Source organism: Drosophila bipectinata, chromosome 3L, assembly GCF_030179905.1.
Source record: "Drosophila bipectinata strain 14024-0381.07 chromosome 3L, DbipHiC1v2, whole genome shotgun sequence".
Lineage (NCBI taxonomy): Eukaryota > Metazoa > Arthropoda > Insecta > Diptera > Drosophilidae > Drosophila > Drosophila bipectinata.
The window spans coordinates 27,434,481-27,448,856 of NC_091738.1; the positions used below are offsets into that span (position 1 = coordinate 27,434,481).

Genomic DNA, 14,376 nt, shown 5'->3' on the forward strand with positions numbered 1-14,376 from the left:
AAATGGGAGTCTTTGCTCCCATTTTTCTCTGTGGCGCTGCGGCAGAATTTTCGACCCTATGCACGAGTGGTGTGAATAATGAGAGTCCGCCCCTACTTTCCTAGACTTTATCTCTGCGGCGCAGACGAGACGAGATAAAAGTCGCAGTAAGATGTAATTCAAAAGACTTCAACGCAGAAATTTAAAAATATTTTCCAAGCAGACGCTATACAACGAATTTTTATTTTAAAATGTTTATTGTTCTTCTAAAAATCGGACGACTTGGCTGTATTCCAAATATAAAAACCCTAGAAATCCTAGAAAAAACCTAAGCCTAGAATCTTTAAAACCAAGAATTAATGACATATATATCTTCACATGAAGTGTGTGAATTCCAAATAAATTAAAAGCATATCGATTTAGTGTACAAATCCCTAATATACATATTAAAATTGTACTAGGCAAAAATCATACAGTGTGCATACTCCCAAAACATAATTTCGATGTTATTAGGAAATTAACCTCTTTATGTACACACCATACGTTAAAACGACTAAATTTTAGTTTGGAAAACTTGGAAAAATGTCTTCTACAGGTAAGAAAATATTTGTTTTGAATACATAGAAAGTAAAAAAAGTTAAATTAAACTGACTATGTGAAAGACAATTCGAAAGGGATAATTTGAAAAAGCCTCATGGTTTTATTTTCGACACGTAATAAGAACATACGTGCATATACTATGTACATATATAAAATGTACATACATATATGTATATGTATATGAAAATACACAACTATTTTTCTACATATATGTGTATTTAATTATACGCCATCAAACTTTTTAATTTTTTTTCTCTTAACTTTTAGGTAAAAAAGGCAAAAAGAACAAAGGAACTGTAATATCATTGCAATCCTTCCTTTCCAATACTGATGCTCCAGCCGGAACTACGCAAGTTTCAAAAAAAATAAGAAATTTGGACGGTGAAGACAGCGACGATGGAAGTTGCACCTTACCTTTGGTTTATCAGCTGCCTACTGCTCCCCGGGCCAACCGAATATTTGATGACAATTCCATTCCTCATAAACCCCCATTCATTGCATATATTAATAACTTGCCATTTGATGCAAATGAAGTCGATTTATATGAATTCTTCTCCGGAATTCATTTGATTTCATTAAGATTACCACGAGAAGACGGCGAAAATGGTCGATCACGTGGATTTGGTTACGTGGAATTAGAAACGCGGGATGATTTAATTCATGTACTTAGTTTACCAGATCCATCTATTAAAGGTCGTCGAATTCGAATAGAACTTTCAAACGAAAACGACCAACAAAATCGTCAAAAAAGCAATAGGCGTTTTGATGGTTTTGGAAATAGCGGTGAGAACAGAGACTCTGGAAATTGGAGAAGAGATAGTCAAAATAATAGTGGAAATTTTGAACGAAACTTTAACAGGGACAGAAAATCTGTTAACGAAAAAGAAGATAACACACCAGGATCGTGGCGCACAAATGCTAGGTCGCAAACTTTCGATTCGTCGCCTATTCGTAGAGATGAACCACTAGAAAATTATCGAGGAAGAATAGGAGACCGCTATGCTCGAGAAGACATTCCCAATTTTGAGGAAAGACCAAAACTAAATTTAAAACCGCGAACTTTACCATTACCTGAAATAGGAAGTTCTAAATTGGAGAAAATCAATGTCAATGATAAAAATGACACTAAAAACAGTGGAACTCCATCCTTAAATGTTTTTGGCTGTGCTAAACCAGTTGATACAGCATCTAGAGAACTGGAGATTGAAGAACGTTTAGCTGTAGCACGACGACAAGATAAAAATCGCCAAGAGGAAAACCTTTGTGAGAAATTCGACGATATCCAAATGGACAAAAATGAGAATGAAAATGTTAATGCAGCAGTGAACTGGCGTCAAAACCAAGATAAAAAGGATGATTTAAAAATCAAACAGATTCAGGGTAAATATTTTATTTATAAGATACAGGCATCTGCATGCACATTCTACAAACCTACAAAATTCTAAATATTCCTGATGTGATATGTGATACAAGTAGAGTAGAAGTAGAAACTTGGAACTTTGTATAGATTCTATTTTTGGTCAGTTGATCCGACCTGAAAAATTTCATAAAGCTAGGTACACACGATGCAACCAATTTGCAGCAACCACAAAAATCAGAACTAACAAGAAAGGAAAGTACCTTCAAGCAAAGCCCAAGTTGATACACCCTTGCAGTTCAGATCAGACATAAATCGCAAATATCGGATATAGTTGGCCGATCTTATAGACTAAAGATTCTTATTATTAAAAAAAAGTCCCAAGCTTCTATTATCAAAATACCAAAGTTGAGTCATTTCCGATTATTTTCAGAGTTATATGGCAACTATAGGATTAAGTCGGTCGAACACGGCCGTTCTGATTATATACTGCGTGAAATGAAAGAAGCGCTTGTGAAAAGTTTCAAGAACATAACTTTAAAACTGAGAGGCTACATTGCGTAAAAACAGACAGAAGGACAAACGGACATGCTTATATCAACTCAGGAGGTGATCCTGATCAAGAATATATATACTTTATAGGGTCGGAGTTATATATTAAAATTATAATACCCTCTTCAAGGGTATAAAAATCACTATATAAGAGAGAATAATCTCTAAGCGAAAAAATAAACAACAAAAATAATGATCATACTCTGAGCGAAAAAATTAAAATCAGAAACTACAATAGCTCGCAAATAACTGTAAACCTTTTTTTTATACCCTTGCAGAGGGTATTATAATTTTGGTCAAAAGTGTGCAACGCAGTGAAGGAGACATCTCCGACCCTATAAAGTATATATATTCTTGATCAGGATCACCTCCTGAGTTGATATAAGCATGTCCGTCTGTCCGTCTGTCCGTCTGTCTGTCCGTCTGTCTGTTTCTACGCAAACTAGTCTCTCAGTTTTAAAGCTATCGACCTGAAACTTTGCACACACCCTTCTTTCCTTTGCACGCAGTATATAAGTCGGAACGGCCCGGATCGGCCGACTATATCATATAGCTGCCATATAACTGATTGATCGGAAATGGTATAACTTTGGTGTTTTTAGAGTTAGAGAGTTCAAATTTGACATGAGAGCTATTTTTGGCAAAATAATACGACATGCCAAATTTCGTAAGGATCGGCCGACTATATCCTATAGCTGCCATATAACTGAACGATCGGAAATGACCCAACTTTCGTGTTTTTGAAGATAGAAAGCTGGAACTTGGTACAGATTATATATTTGGTCAGTTGATCCGACCTACCAAATTTCATTAGGATCGGCCGACTATATCCTATAGCTGCCATATAACTGAACGATCGGAAATGGTATTTGGTAGAAATATCAACTTTCGTATTTTTGAAGATAGAAGTTTGGGACTTTTTTTAGATTTTGTATTGTAATAAATTGGATTATATATTCCTATTCCCATAAGGATCGGCCAACTATATCCGATGTTTGCGATATATATCCGGTTTTAACTGCAAGGGTATATAAACTTCGGCTCCGCCCGAAGTTAGCATTCCTTTCTTGTTTTTTAATTTATACCCTTGCAGAGGGTATTATAATTTTGTCCAAAAGTGTGCAACGCAGTGAAGGAGACATCTCCGACCCTATAAAGTATATATATTCTTGATCAGGATCACCTCCTGAGTTGATATGAGCATGTCCGTCTGTCTGTCCGTCTGTCTGTCTGTCCGTTTCTACGCGAACTAGTCTCTCAGTTTTGAAGCTATCGTCTTGAAACTTTGCACACACCCTTCTTTCCTTTGCACGCAGTATATAAGTCGGAACGGCCCAGATCGGCCGACTATATCATATAGCTGCCATATAACTGATTGATCGGAAATGGTATAACTTTGGTGTTTTTAGAGTTAGAGAGTTCAAATTTGACAAGAGAGCTATTTTTGGCAAACTATTACGACATGCCAAATTTCATAAGGATCGGCCGACTATATCTTATAGCTGCCATATAACTGAACGATCGGAAATGACCCAACTTTCGTGTTTTTAAAGATAGAAAGCTGAAACTTAATACAGATTCTATTTTTGGCCAGTTGATCAAACCTACCAAATTTCATTAGGATCGGCCGACTATATCCTATAGCTGCCATATAACTGAACGATCGGAAATGGTACTTGGTAGAAATATCAACTTTCGTATTTTTGAAGATAGAAGTTTGGGACTTTTTTTAGATTTTTTATTTTAGTTAATTAGTTTTAATATGATGTAATCATAAGGAACGGCCAACTATATCCGATGTTTGCGATATATATCCGGTTTTAACTGCAAGGGTATATAAACTTCGGCTCCGCCCGAAGTTAGCTTTGCTTTCTTTTTTTTTCTGATAACATTCTTTTGATTTCGCTATTCACGAAGTCGTTGACAGATAGAGCATATGGATATTGCTTCCCGTATATTTTTTCCTTATATTCAGTTTATGAGAACAACCGAAAAAAATTTTGACAACCACTCTCTCTCAGAGCAGGAGACTTACTTTCTTTTGATTTTGGTTTTCGGTTTAGTGTTTTACGTTGAGAGATTCGTAAAATGCTCGCCTACTGAACATTACTCACTGAGACATATGATTGACGTTCGCAGAGACCCTCATTAAAAGACCGATTTAATTTAATCACTTTTTTTTAATCACTCACCATTTTGACAAAAATCAATATATCGGAAAAATCCTACGTGTGTCGATAGCTGTTGATGTATAGAAAATAAAGAAACTTAATTTATTGGTCGGCACCCCAATACATTGATATGATTTTAACGCATTAGTGTTAGTTCCGAATAGCAGAAAGTAGGCTGTGAGCATGACGTTTCACACATTTACACTGTGTGTGTGTGGCAGAGCTCGGGCAGAGAAATTTCCTATGCCCTCGGGATAGGGCCGTGCCGACCTCTGTTCTATGGTACATAAAAAATTAAGGACGTTAACTGTCGGGCCATGGACCCCATTAAAAAAAAGGGCCTACAAAAAAATGATACAGAGCCGAAATTTTGTTTTCGATTTATTCAAAAAAAAAAATTGATTTTGTACTTCGCATTTAATATTATAAAACCTAATTTACAAATTTTCGATAGACTTTTTCATTTGGCCAAAAAAAAAATTCCAGAAAATCCGTTTTTTTTCCACCTGTTACTTAGATGTCCCCCCTTAATTTACGATTTTGCGATATTTATTAAATTTTTTTTAGATATTTGACGGTATATCTCCTCAGACCATGTGTACAGGTATAACTTAGTATCATGATTAAATTTGGCAAAAAATCATAAAAACGAATTTTTCTCTGGAAGATTTTTTAGTACTAGTACCATGATTTTTTCACTAGCTAAAATTTGAGAAATTGAGTATGAAGCTTCTATAAATCATTCTTTGGAAAATTTTTAAATTCTTATTGAAATTAAATCATGTCATGTTTTTGGATTTTGTATTTAAGAAAAAGTCCAAAAACATTTTATTAAATTTGTGTTAGAGTTGTTAAAGTTCTTTTGAATTTTTTTTTTTTAATAATTAGGAGCTTTGAATATTATTTTTTCAAAAATTCATGTAGATAAAAATTGTAATGATTTACTGAACCAAGCTTTTAAAGAAATTAGTTTTTAACATGGAAGTTGTCCAAATCCTTGTCAAATTTTTTATTTTTGTTTTTTTTTTTCTATTAACCTTGCCTTTTTTTCAATCTTCTCTTTCCGAGACTACCAATAGGTATATCATATCTTTTAAACTTAACTAACAGTCATATTGACTGATACAGTGTTTGACGGCCCTAAAAATGGATTGCAGGCTTGGGAGGTCGTTGCGTCGCAGATGGGATCCGTTGGAAACCAGAGTCAATCCCTGAGCGTGGAAATTTGAGTGCGAAGACAGTTTCTCTTTGTAGAACACATTTTGCTTCTGGATTTTGTCTTTCACTGCGAGGATGCTCAGATCCTGGTGGATGTTTCCGTTACCAACATACCAAGGTGCCCCAGAAATAGTTCTCAAAATTTTTGATTGTGCGCGCTGTATACTGTCTATGGTTATGTTGCTGCTGCTCGCTTTCTCCCACTGCTGGGAGCCATCCGTTGAGATTGACTTTAGAACTAAATTTAAGAGTAGTACCTTGTAGTCCAGGTACAGTGGCGATCGTGAGTTTATGATCCAGTGGAGGCTGCTAGCTTTATTTTTAGGTGCAACTTCTTGCATTCGATGTTCTTACTAGAGGTGGAGAACTATCGATAGTCGGCGCCATCGATAGCCGGCGATGGTTTTTCTTAAACCCTCGATAGTGTCGATAGTGCCATCGATAATCACTCGATACTCGATAGTCACCGATAGTCTTGACTGGCAATCGCCCTTTCCAGATATTGCCTTTTAATAAGGATAGCATCCACTCGTGCGTTTCCGATTTTGCTATTTAATCGCTCACCCAAAAAATCAAATAATGAGTCCTGGACACTTTTGTCCGGTGAAATGGTCAGATTATTTGAAGTCTCTTTGATTAAAGAATTTGCCAGTTCGTTTTCAAAAAGACTGCTGCTTGTTCAGCGTTTGAAGCGTGTTGAAACCCATTTTTATTAACACGTGGGTTCAATAACGTCCTGTCCTGTTCTCATAAATGGAAAGGCATTTCTTTATTGATTCCATTAATATATTTTGGAAAGTTTTTCCTTGCAAAGTGTTTAGCAGGGGTGAAACACTTTCGATTTTGCGGAAAAGTCCATATACCATGGGGATTATTAGTGATATGGTTACATACTTTCCACCAGAAATTTTTTCACTGGTTGCTGGAAGAAAGACAACATTTTCTCTATATCCTTTAGCACAAGTATTTCCTCAGCAGAAAATGGCTGAGGTGCATTTGTTGTTCCTAATAGGACTTTGGCAATATCATCGTTTGTTTTTAAAATTCTCTTTTTTTTTTTGCAGCAAAGTATAACTCGTGCCTTCTTGTGCTAATTTAAATTTTTAGTTAGCAATCGTGCTTTGCACTTAGTAAAAAAATTATTTATTACTGCGTCATCAACTTTTAATGCATCTTGCACAACTAAGTTGATTGTGTGCGCAAAGCATGGCAAATTTCGAATTTGCAGCATTTCACATGTACACCAGTGAAGTATCAAGGACAATTTGGCTCAAAGAGGTTTCCTTGTACAGATTAGACATAAGCACATCACGCAAGTGTCTCTTTCTTGGCAATTTATAATGAGCATCCAATACCTGAGTGTATTTAATAAAACCTTCGTTTTCGACAATTTTGTACGGCTGTACATCCTTGGCAACCATTTCTGTTAATGCTTTGTCGATGTCGGTCTTTCGCTTGGAATTCGCCTCGTACAAGACAGCTCTTTTGAAGTAGGAAGCCACATTCATACTTGATCTGCAACTGCTGCTTGCAGTCTCATTGCTGTCTGTACTAGACAGCTGGTGTACACCACAGCTGGTTTACTAGAGTCGGATTTATTTATTTCCAAGCTAGGATGAAACCTTTTAAATGGTCGCGCAAGTTTGAAGTATTGCCGCTTGTTTTATATTCCTTTCAACAGTCAAGGCATTTGGCAAGTTATTGGTCGTCGGACTTTTTGAAATAATACTCTGTATTTAATAATCTCTAATAATAATACTCTAATAATCTTTTTCAGAGTCTGTGCTGGTGCAATCGCAGTCTTGCTTGGGTTGCTTGCTTGGCGCAATAGGCATTTCGGATCTCCGACGTGTACCTTAAATTTGCCACATTATCCATCAAAATACTTATGTAGAATAAATTAACCATACCTTACGCTTTAAAAAAAAAAAGCGTTCAATATTTATTAGTTCCCTTTTAATTACCGTCAATTTTATACAAAATTTTTGAATTTTTTCACAAGCGCGAGTTGAGTTATTTTAGCGATGTGAGATGCCAGTTATCGAAGGCACCATCGATAGTGGTTGGGTCACTAACGAACGTGTCTGACACTATCGATTGCGGCTCGATAGCGGACAACCATCGATAGTTTCGGTAGCGCCATCGATAGTTCTCCACCTCTAGTTCTTACGCCAGGTTAGTCGTCTATCAAGGTGGATGCTAAGGTACGTTACTTCGTTAGCTTAAAGGATCTGCATACCGTTTAGTAATAGCGGCGGTCATGATTGTCTACTAAGAGTAAACGTTATATGTTTACACTTTTGTTCGTTTATTTTAAGGGGTTATATACAGTTGTGATATATGAAAAAATCGATTTTTTTTTTTATTGCATATTCTTTAAGTATATTCTATTGGGAATACTCTCACAAAAATTCATAACGATCGGAGCATTAGAACCGAAGCTGTAGCTATTTATAGCGCACTATCTGCATATAATACTTGAACAAACTGGAAACTTTAAACGCGATTATCTCAGAATCTTTTTTTTGGGAAATTACCTTTGCGGTGGACATGATTACTAAAAAACTACTAATCCGATCAACACCAAATTTTGACCACTTATTTATTATGATATTAGCTAGTCCGTGAATTTTCAATTTTTTTGAAAACTCCTTTTTTAAAGCACAAAAAACGGAAATCTTATACCTTGAAAAAGTACATTTTTTGTTAAAAACGTCGCCATTTTTTTTTTAATCAAAATTTTTAAAAATCCCTCGTTCACGGACTAGACAATACAATATACTAACTAAACTTTTTTGAATTTTGGATTTCGGATGAACCGTTTTCGAGAAATCATGTCCACCGCAAGACACCATCGAAAAGAGACGATCCGGGAATTCGACTATAACATTTTTGTTATGTAATATTTTTTTATGAAAAAATTTAATTAAGTACCCAGAAACATGTACTAAACAACGTCGGTAAAACATTTTTCATAAATATTTTCTATGGTGTCAAAAAAAAATCGATAAAATTCCATATTTTTGCGCGGTACAACTGTATATAACCCCTTAATGGGTCAGTCGGACAGCGAGTTCGTCGAGTATCGAGTATCGTCGACGAACGTTGATATTCTTAGTTGTTCGTTCGTAGGAATATCCACAGTATACAGAACATATAGGCAAGAGCCGATGCGCTTCCTTGTGGAACTTCAGCTTCGATGATGTAGTCGCCCAAAGTAGCTGCGTTGCATCTCACTGAGAATACCCTGTTGTAGAGGTACGACTCAAGAAGCATGTGGTTGTATGTTGGAAATGGCGTTTTGTGTATGAGTCTATTAAGCCAAGGTCGAAAGCTTGAGATACGTCGATAAAAACAGCGCTACCGTATTCTCGCTGTTCGAAAGCTGAGCGCATTTCGAATGTTAACTGTTCACTTGTCCGATGGTTCCATGGTTTCTTCGAAAGCCAAATTGGTGTGCCTGGGACTATATTGCAAAAATAGTCCAAACGTCCAAAAATAGTTTACAGACGACCGTTTACAGTATTCTGTAAACAGAATAGTTTATAAGTCGATCAACATCTTTCCTCCACAAAAGCTTCTAGATGTACCTCAGCATCTTCCTCCTGTTGGTGAAAAGCTTAGTCAGGTGATCGGGGTGCCCTCTAAGGCGTTGCATTAAAGTTGGTGATCTGCTGTTTTGCCAATCACGAGGCGTGCGCCTCTTGAGGTGTAGAGATTTTAGCTGCCGCAACGAGTACTTCTTCCTAGTGTAGCTCGTAGAGTAGTCGATGTCCGATTCCATATTAGGCTCCGGGGCGAGTTCGATGTGGGCACTATCGTGTTTTTTTTGTATTTAAGCCAGTTAGTTTTTGGCGACGTCAGGCTAAAGGGGTGTTTGGTTATTGAAGTACATTTTTAAATTTTAATTGAAAAAATAGTCTGAAACTTTGGGATCACGCATCTTTTCATATAAAAAAATCTTTATATTTAGTTTTTTCCAAATTTTAATGGTAAGAAGGCTGATGGTGAAAAAAATCATGGCACTAAATGGTACTTGTATACATAATCTGAGGAGTTATAGGAGTTATCGCGATATCATCAATAAAGCAATATTTTTTAACAAAAAACCAAAAATGATGATTACAATTATATTAAAATTGTTTCAAAATTGTATCTCTAAAGTTTAAAATTTGAGTACGGTGACCATTGAATCATATCCCATGTTAGTTTAAATTGGAACATTTAAATATTCCATTGTCAATATAAAAATTAGTTTGGGATAGCATCATTATTTAGCATAACATTAGGGATTACGAAATCATAAATGTGCTATTAAATATTTGTTTATTTGTTTATCACACATTTCAGATGGAAAACGCCGTGATGAAATGACTTATACCAAGTCGAATCAACCTCGTGATTCCTTAGACAGGTAATATATTTTACTATTTTTTTTGTTGGCTGTTAAAAGAAAGTTTTACAAGCTTGTCAGCTTTTTATATTTAGGTATATAAAAAAGGGTACAAATTGTTTTATTTCATAACTTAAACATGGGATCACCATGGGTTCAAACTAATTAGTCGATAGTTTGTGTTTCGGATCTTTTCTTAAAATGAGAAAATGAGACTAAAAACAAGAAAGGAAAGCTAACTTCGGGCGTAGCCGAAGTTGATATACCCTTGCAGTTAAAACCGGATATATATCGCAAACATCGGATACAGTTGGCCGATCCTTATGATTAGATCATAATAAAACCAATAAACTAAAATAAAAAATGTAAAAAAAGTCCCAAGCTTCTATCTTCAAATATACGAAAGTTAATATGTCTACCAAATACTATTTCCGATCGTTCAGTTATATGGCAGCTATAGGATATAGTCGACCGATCGTTATGAAATTTGACGGACTGACGTTCAGGGTCATATTAATTCAGGAGGTGATCCTCATCAAGAATATATATACTTTATAAGGTGGGAGATGTCTCCTTCACTGTGGTGCATGATTTTGACCAAAATTATCATACCCTCTGCAAGGGTATAATAAGTTAGACAATTTTAGAATTAAATATATTTTAGTTCTTATTCTTCGGCGGAGAAACATACATATGCTGAAACACTCGAACCTTGTTTAAGTGCGTTTCTGCAGCTACACCTTTTATTGCCAGTCTATAAATTCCATATCGGGGCCAAAGTCATTTTATAAATTGTAACTGGAGGGACAATTTTCTAGAATCCTTAGCCAAAAAGGGTGTCGCAACTTGTCTTTCACACTGGCAACAACATATTTGGTGTGGGACCCAAAAGTAAAGCGCCTATCAAAAGTAATGTCCAGGTATTTGTGCTCGACCGCTTCGGAATAGCCCGGGACAAAAGCTTATACGAAGTGTTATTGCACACTTTTCGGGGTTATTAGAAACAGGGACGCTTCTGCAGTCATCACAGGCAGTGAGGCGGAGGTTGAGGAAAACCAACCAGCGCAAGACACCGGGAAAAAAACCCAGAAGAGCACTTCTGACAATGGACAATGCTAAAAAAAAACCTGGAACACATACCAGCTGAAAAGCAGCAAGGGCCTTTAATCGACGTTACCATTGTGGAAATAACAACCGCCCTAAAAGAAAAGGTCTTCGCCGCTTCGCTGTTATTAATATTCTAAACTAAGACAAAAGTCACAACCCCTCTTCAAGGTCAAACTCGAGCCAGAAAGCAGATCGCTGAAAGATAACGAAGTCCAACCAATTTACAAGCTGCAATATCTGTTGCATCGGAGAATCACTATGGAAGAGCCACATAAACGCAACGATAAGTGCAAAGAACTGCACTACAAACAAGGAAAGTACCGTAAAGAAATGTGGAAACTGCGGAAGCAATCATACGGAAAACTATGGAGGATGATTGGTGTACAAGGAGTTGAAGAGACCTATGCATCAAAAACTGTGCCAGACGTATTTTTTGCCACAGCTGCGAGGTCGTCATTCGGTCTTCTAAACACCACTACCGGCTTCTCTTAAGCCGATTCTCCTCGATCTGGGATGGAAAATCCAATTCAGCTTACTTTACAAAGCGCTCAACCGGTTCCAGAACCGCCACATAGCAAAATGGAAACTATAGTTTTTACCCCTTTACAAAGCATGATGGAGCTAATGTCATTCATGAAAACGACATTGCAAGCACTTGTTCAAAACCAGAACATCGTAATACAGTTGCTTGTACCTCAGGAAAATAAGTATATGTACAAAAATATTATTGACTTAATTTTTACTTATTGTCATTGCGCATTTAATCTTGGTACGCAATTATGTCCAGTTGCAATCTATTTATAGAATGCTTCTACGAAATTTGTTTTCGGTCATCATTCTTAGTACCGTTATCACTTTATTCTGTGGCGCCAGAAGGTTTTCTTAGGAAATAAGTATATGTACAAAAATAAACTAGCGTGGTTTGAATAAAGAGTGGAAGTCTTTTGGTCAGCAAATTAGTACGGAATTGATTTTTTTAAGAGAAGAGCTTATTTGCAAACCAACAAATGTAAGTTGATTGGTGTTTGTGTGAAAAATTTAAATATACGGAAAACGGATGTAAAATTTCCGAAATAGCTGCTAGAGTTTCTCGACACCGACATACCATTAGAAACTTTTTAAAAAACCCGAAAAAATATGGTACAATAAAACGCTCTGGCAGACCTAGTAGCATCGACCCTAGGTGCAAACGCGAAATTCAGCGCCTAGCTGTAAACAAACAAATGTCGTGCAACGAGATTAAACGTCATTTACATCTTAATGTCACTAGGAGACGGGTCCATCAACTTTTAGTTAAAAATAATAACATTAAATATAGTACCCGAGTGCCTGTACCTAAGCTGCTACCACGCCATCTAAGCGCACGATTATCCTTCGCGGAAAAATATAAATTTTGGACAAAGGAATTTCGCGAAGTAATTTTTTCGGACGAAAAAAAGTTTAATTTAGATGGTCCAGATGGATGTCAGAAGTATTGGCGCGACATAAGGCAACCAAGGCAAACCCGGCATAAGTGAAACCATGGCGGAGGCTCCTTGATGGTTTGGGCTGCTTTCGGGTATGCGGGAAGGTCTCCAATTTGTTTTATTCCTACAAGAACAAATGCGGAGATATATACTCAATTGTTGGACGATGTCCTTATCGAGTTCGCTGGGAACCTTTACGGGGATAATTGGACTTTCCAGCAAGACAACGCACCAATCCACACTGCACGGACCACAAAGGAGTTTTTTTCGTCAAGAAAAATTCCACTTTTAGAGTGGCCAGCCATAAGCCCCGACTTAAATCCTATTGAGGATCTCTGGGGCATCCTTTCCGCCAGAGTTTATAAAAATGGCCGACAATTTGACACCATCAAACAACTGAAAGACGCTCTGGTTGTTGAATGGGATCAAATTAATGATAATATTCTGAAAGGATTGTTGGATTCTATGCCGGATCGCCTTAACAAAGTTATAATAGCAAAAGGAAAGCATATAAACTATTAAAATAACTAAAAAGATAAAAAATACTTACATAGATATTGATATTATAGTAATTACTGAAAATGTATATATACTTATTTCCTATGAACTATTATTAATTAATTCAGTTCTTTAATAAGTTTATGAAAATAAAAGGTTTGTTATTATTATTTTATAGGAGTACTACATACCCCAATAAAAGTTGGATTGATTTGTTTTGTTTAAATCGTTTTTTTGTTAAAAATATCAATGTACATATACTTATTTCCCTGAGGTAGCACAACAGTCCAAATAATGTATGCATACTCTAAAAATATCAATGTGGAACGCCAATCACATCCCAATTTTCCTTTACGAAAGGAAAGGACCTTTTCAATTGCTGCCGTTTACTACCCCCCTCGCTTCTCACTCTCGGAAGGACAATTATGGACTTCTTTAATTCACTTGGGGACCGTTTTTGTAGCAGGAGACTACAAGGCCAAACTTACGACTAGTCACTCCCAGAGAAAGACAATCGCCTTCCTGTAATTGCCGAACAGTGCTATTATAAATGTGAAAAATAATCTACATAATGTTTCCCCTAGAAGGCCCACGTACTGGCCAACAAACTCAAAAAACTCATTTTGCAGTGACAAAAAAATACCTCGTAATTTAATAAGTACCTAAGTAGACTCGGACTTATCATCAGACCACTCTCATGTGATATTTACGCTTCTTTAAAGCCCAGAATCGAACACCCCTTCAGCCTGACGTCGCCAAAAACGAAGTGGCTTAAATACAAAAAGTACTAATAATAAAAACTTTCGGTGGTGACCTATTGATGTTAACCATTTATCTTGGCTATTTCCCAAAAAAGAGGAAAAAATCCATTATCATAATGATACTGAAGCCTGGAAAGGACCACACAATGCCGACATCGTATAGACCCGACAGATAAGGCTCATATAGATAAGCCTTCTATCTTGTTTGTCTAAATTTTTGGAGAAATGCTTGTTAACTAGCATAATACTACCCTTATCTGGAAGCTTGCAATAT

General features: G+C 36.4%; 1 protein-coding gene across 4 annotated transcripts in view; it reads left to right on the forward strand.

Annotated features, from left to right (window-relative positions):
• Positions 1 to 420: 420 nt before the first annotated feature.
• eIF4B (eukaryotic translation initiation factor 4B) overlaps positions 421 to 14,376 on the forward strand; it is a 184,144-nt gene continuing 170,188 nt past the window's right edge. For all 4 annotated transcript variants that reach the window (XM_070279526.1, XM_070279527.1, XM_017253211.3 and 1 more), the window contains exons 1-3: positions 421 to 574; positions 847 to 1,959; positions 10,228 to 10,291. In XM_070279526.1, coding sequence (XP_070135627.1) covers positions 562 to 574; positions 847 to 1,959; positions 10,228 to 10,291 — 1,190 coding nt within the window. In that variant the 5' untranslated portion in view covers positions 421 to 561. The remainder of the gene's footprint in view (positions 575 to 846; positions 1,960 to 10,227; positions 10,292 to 14,376) is intronic.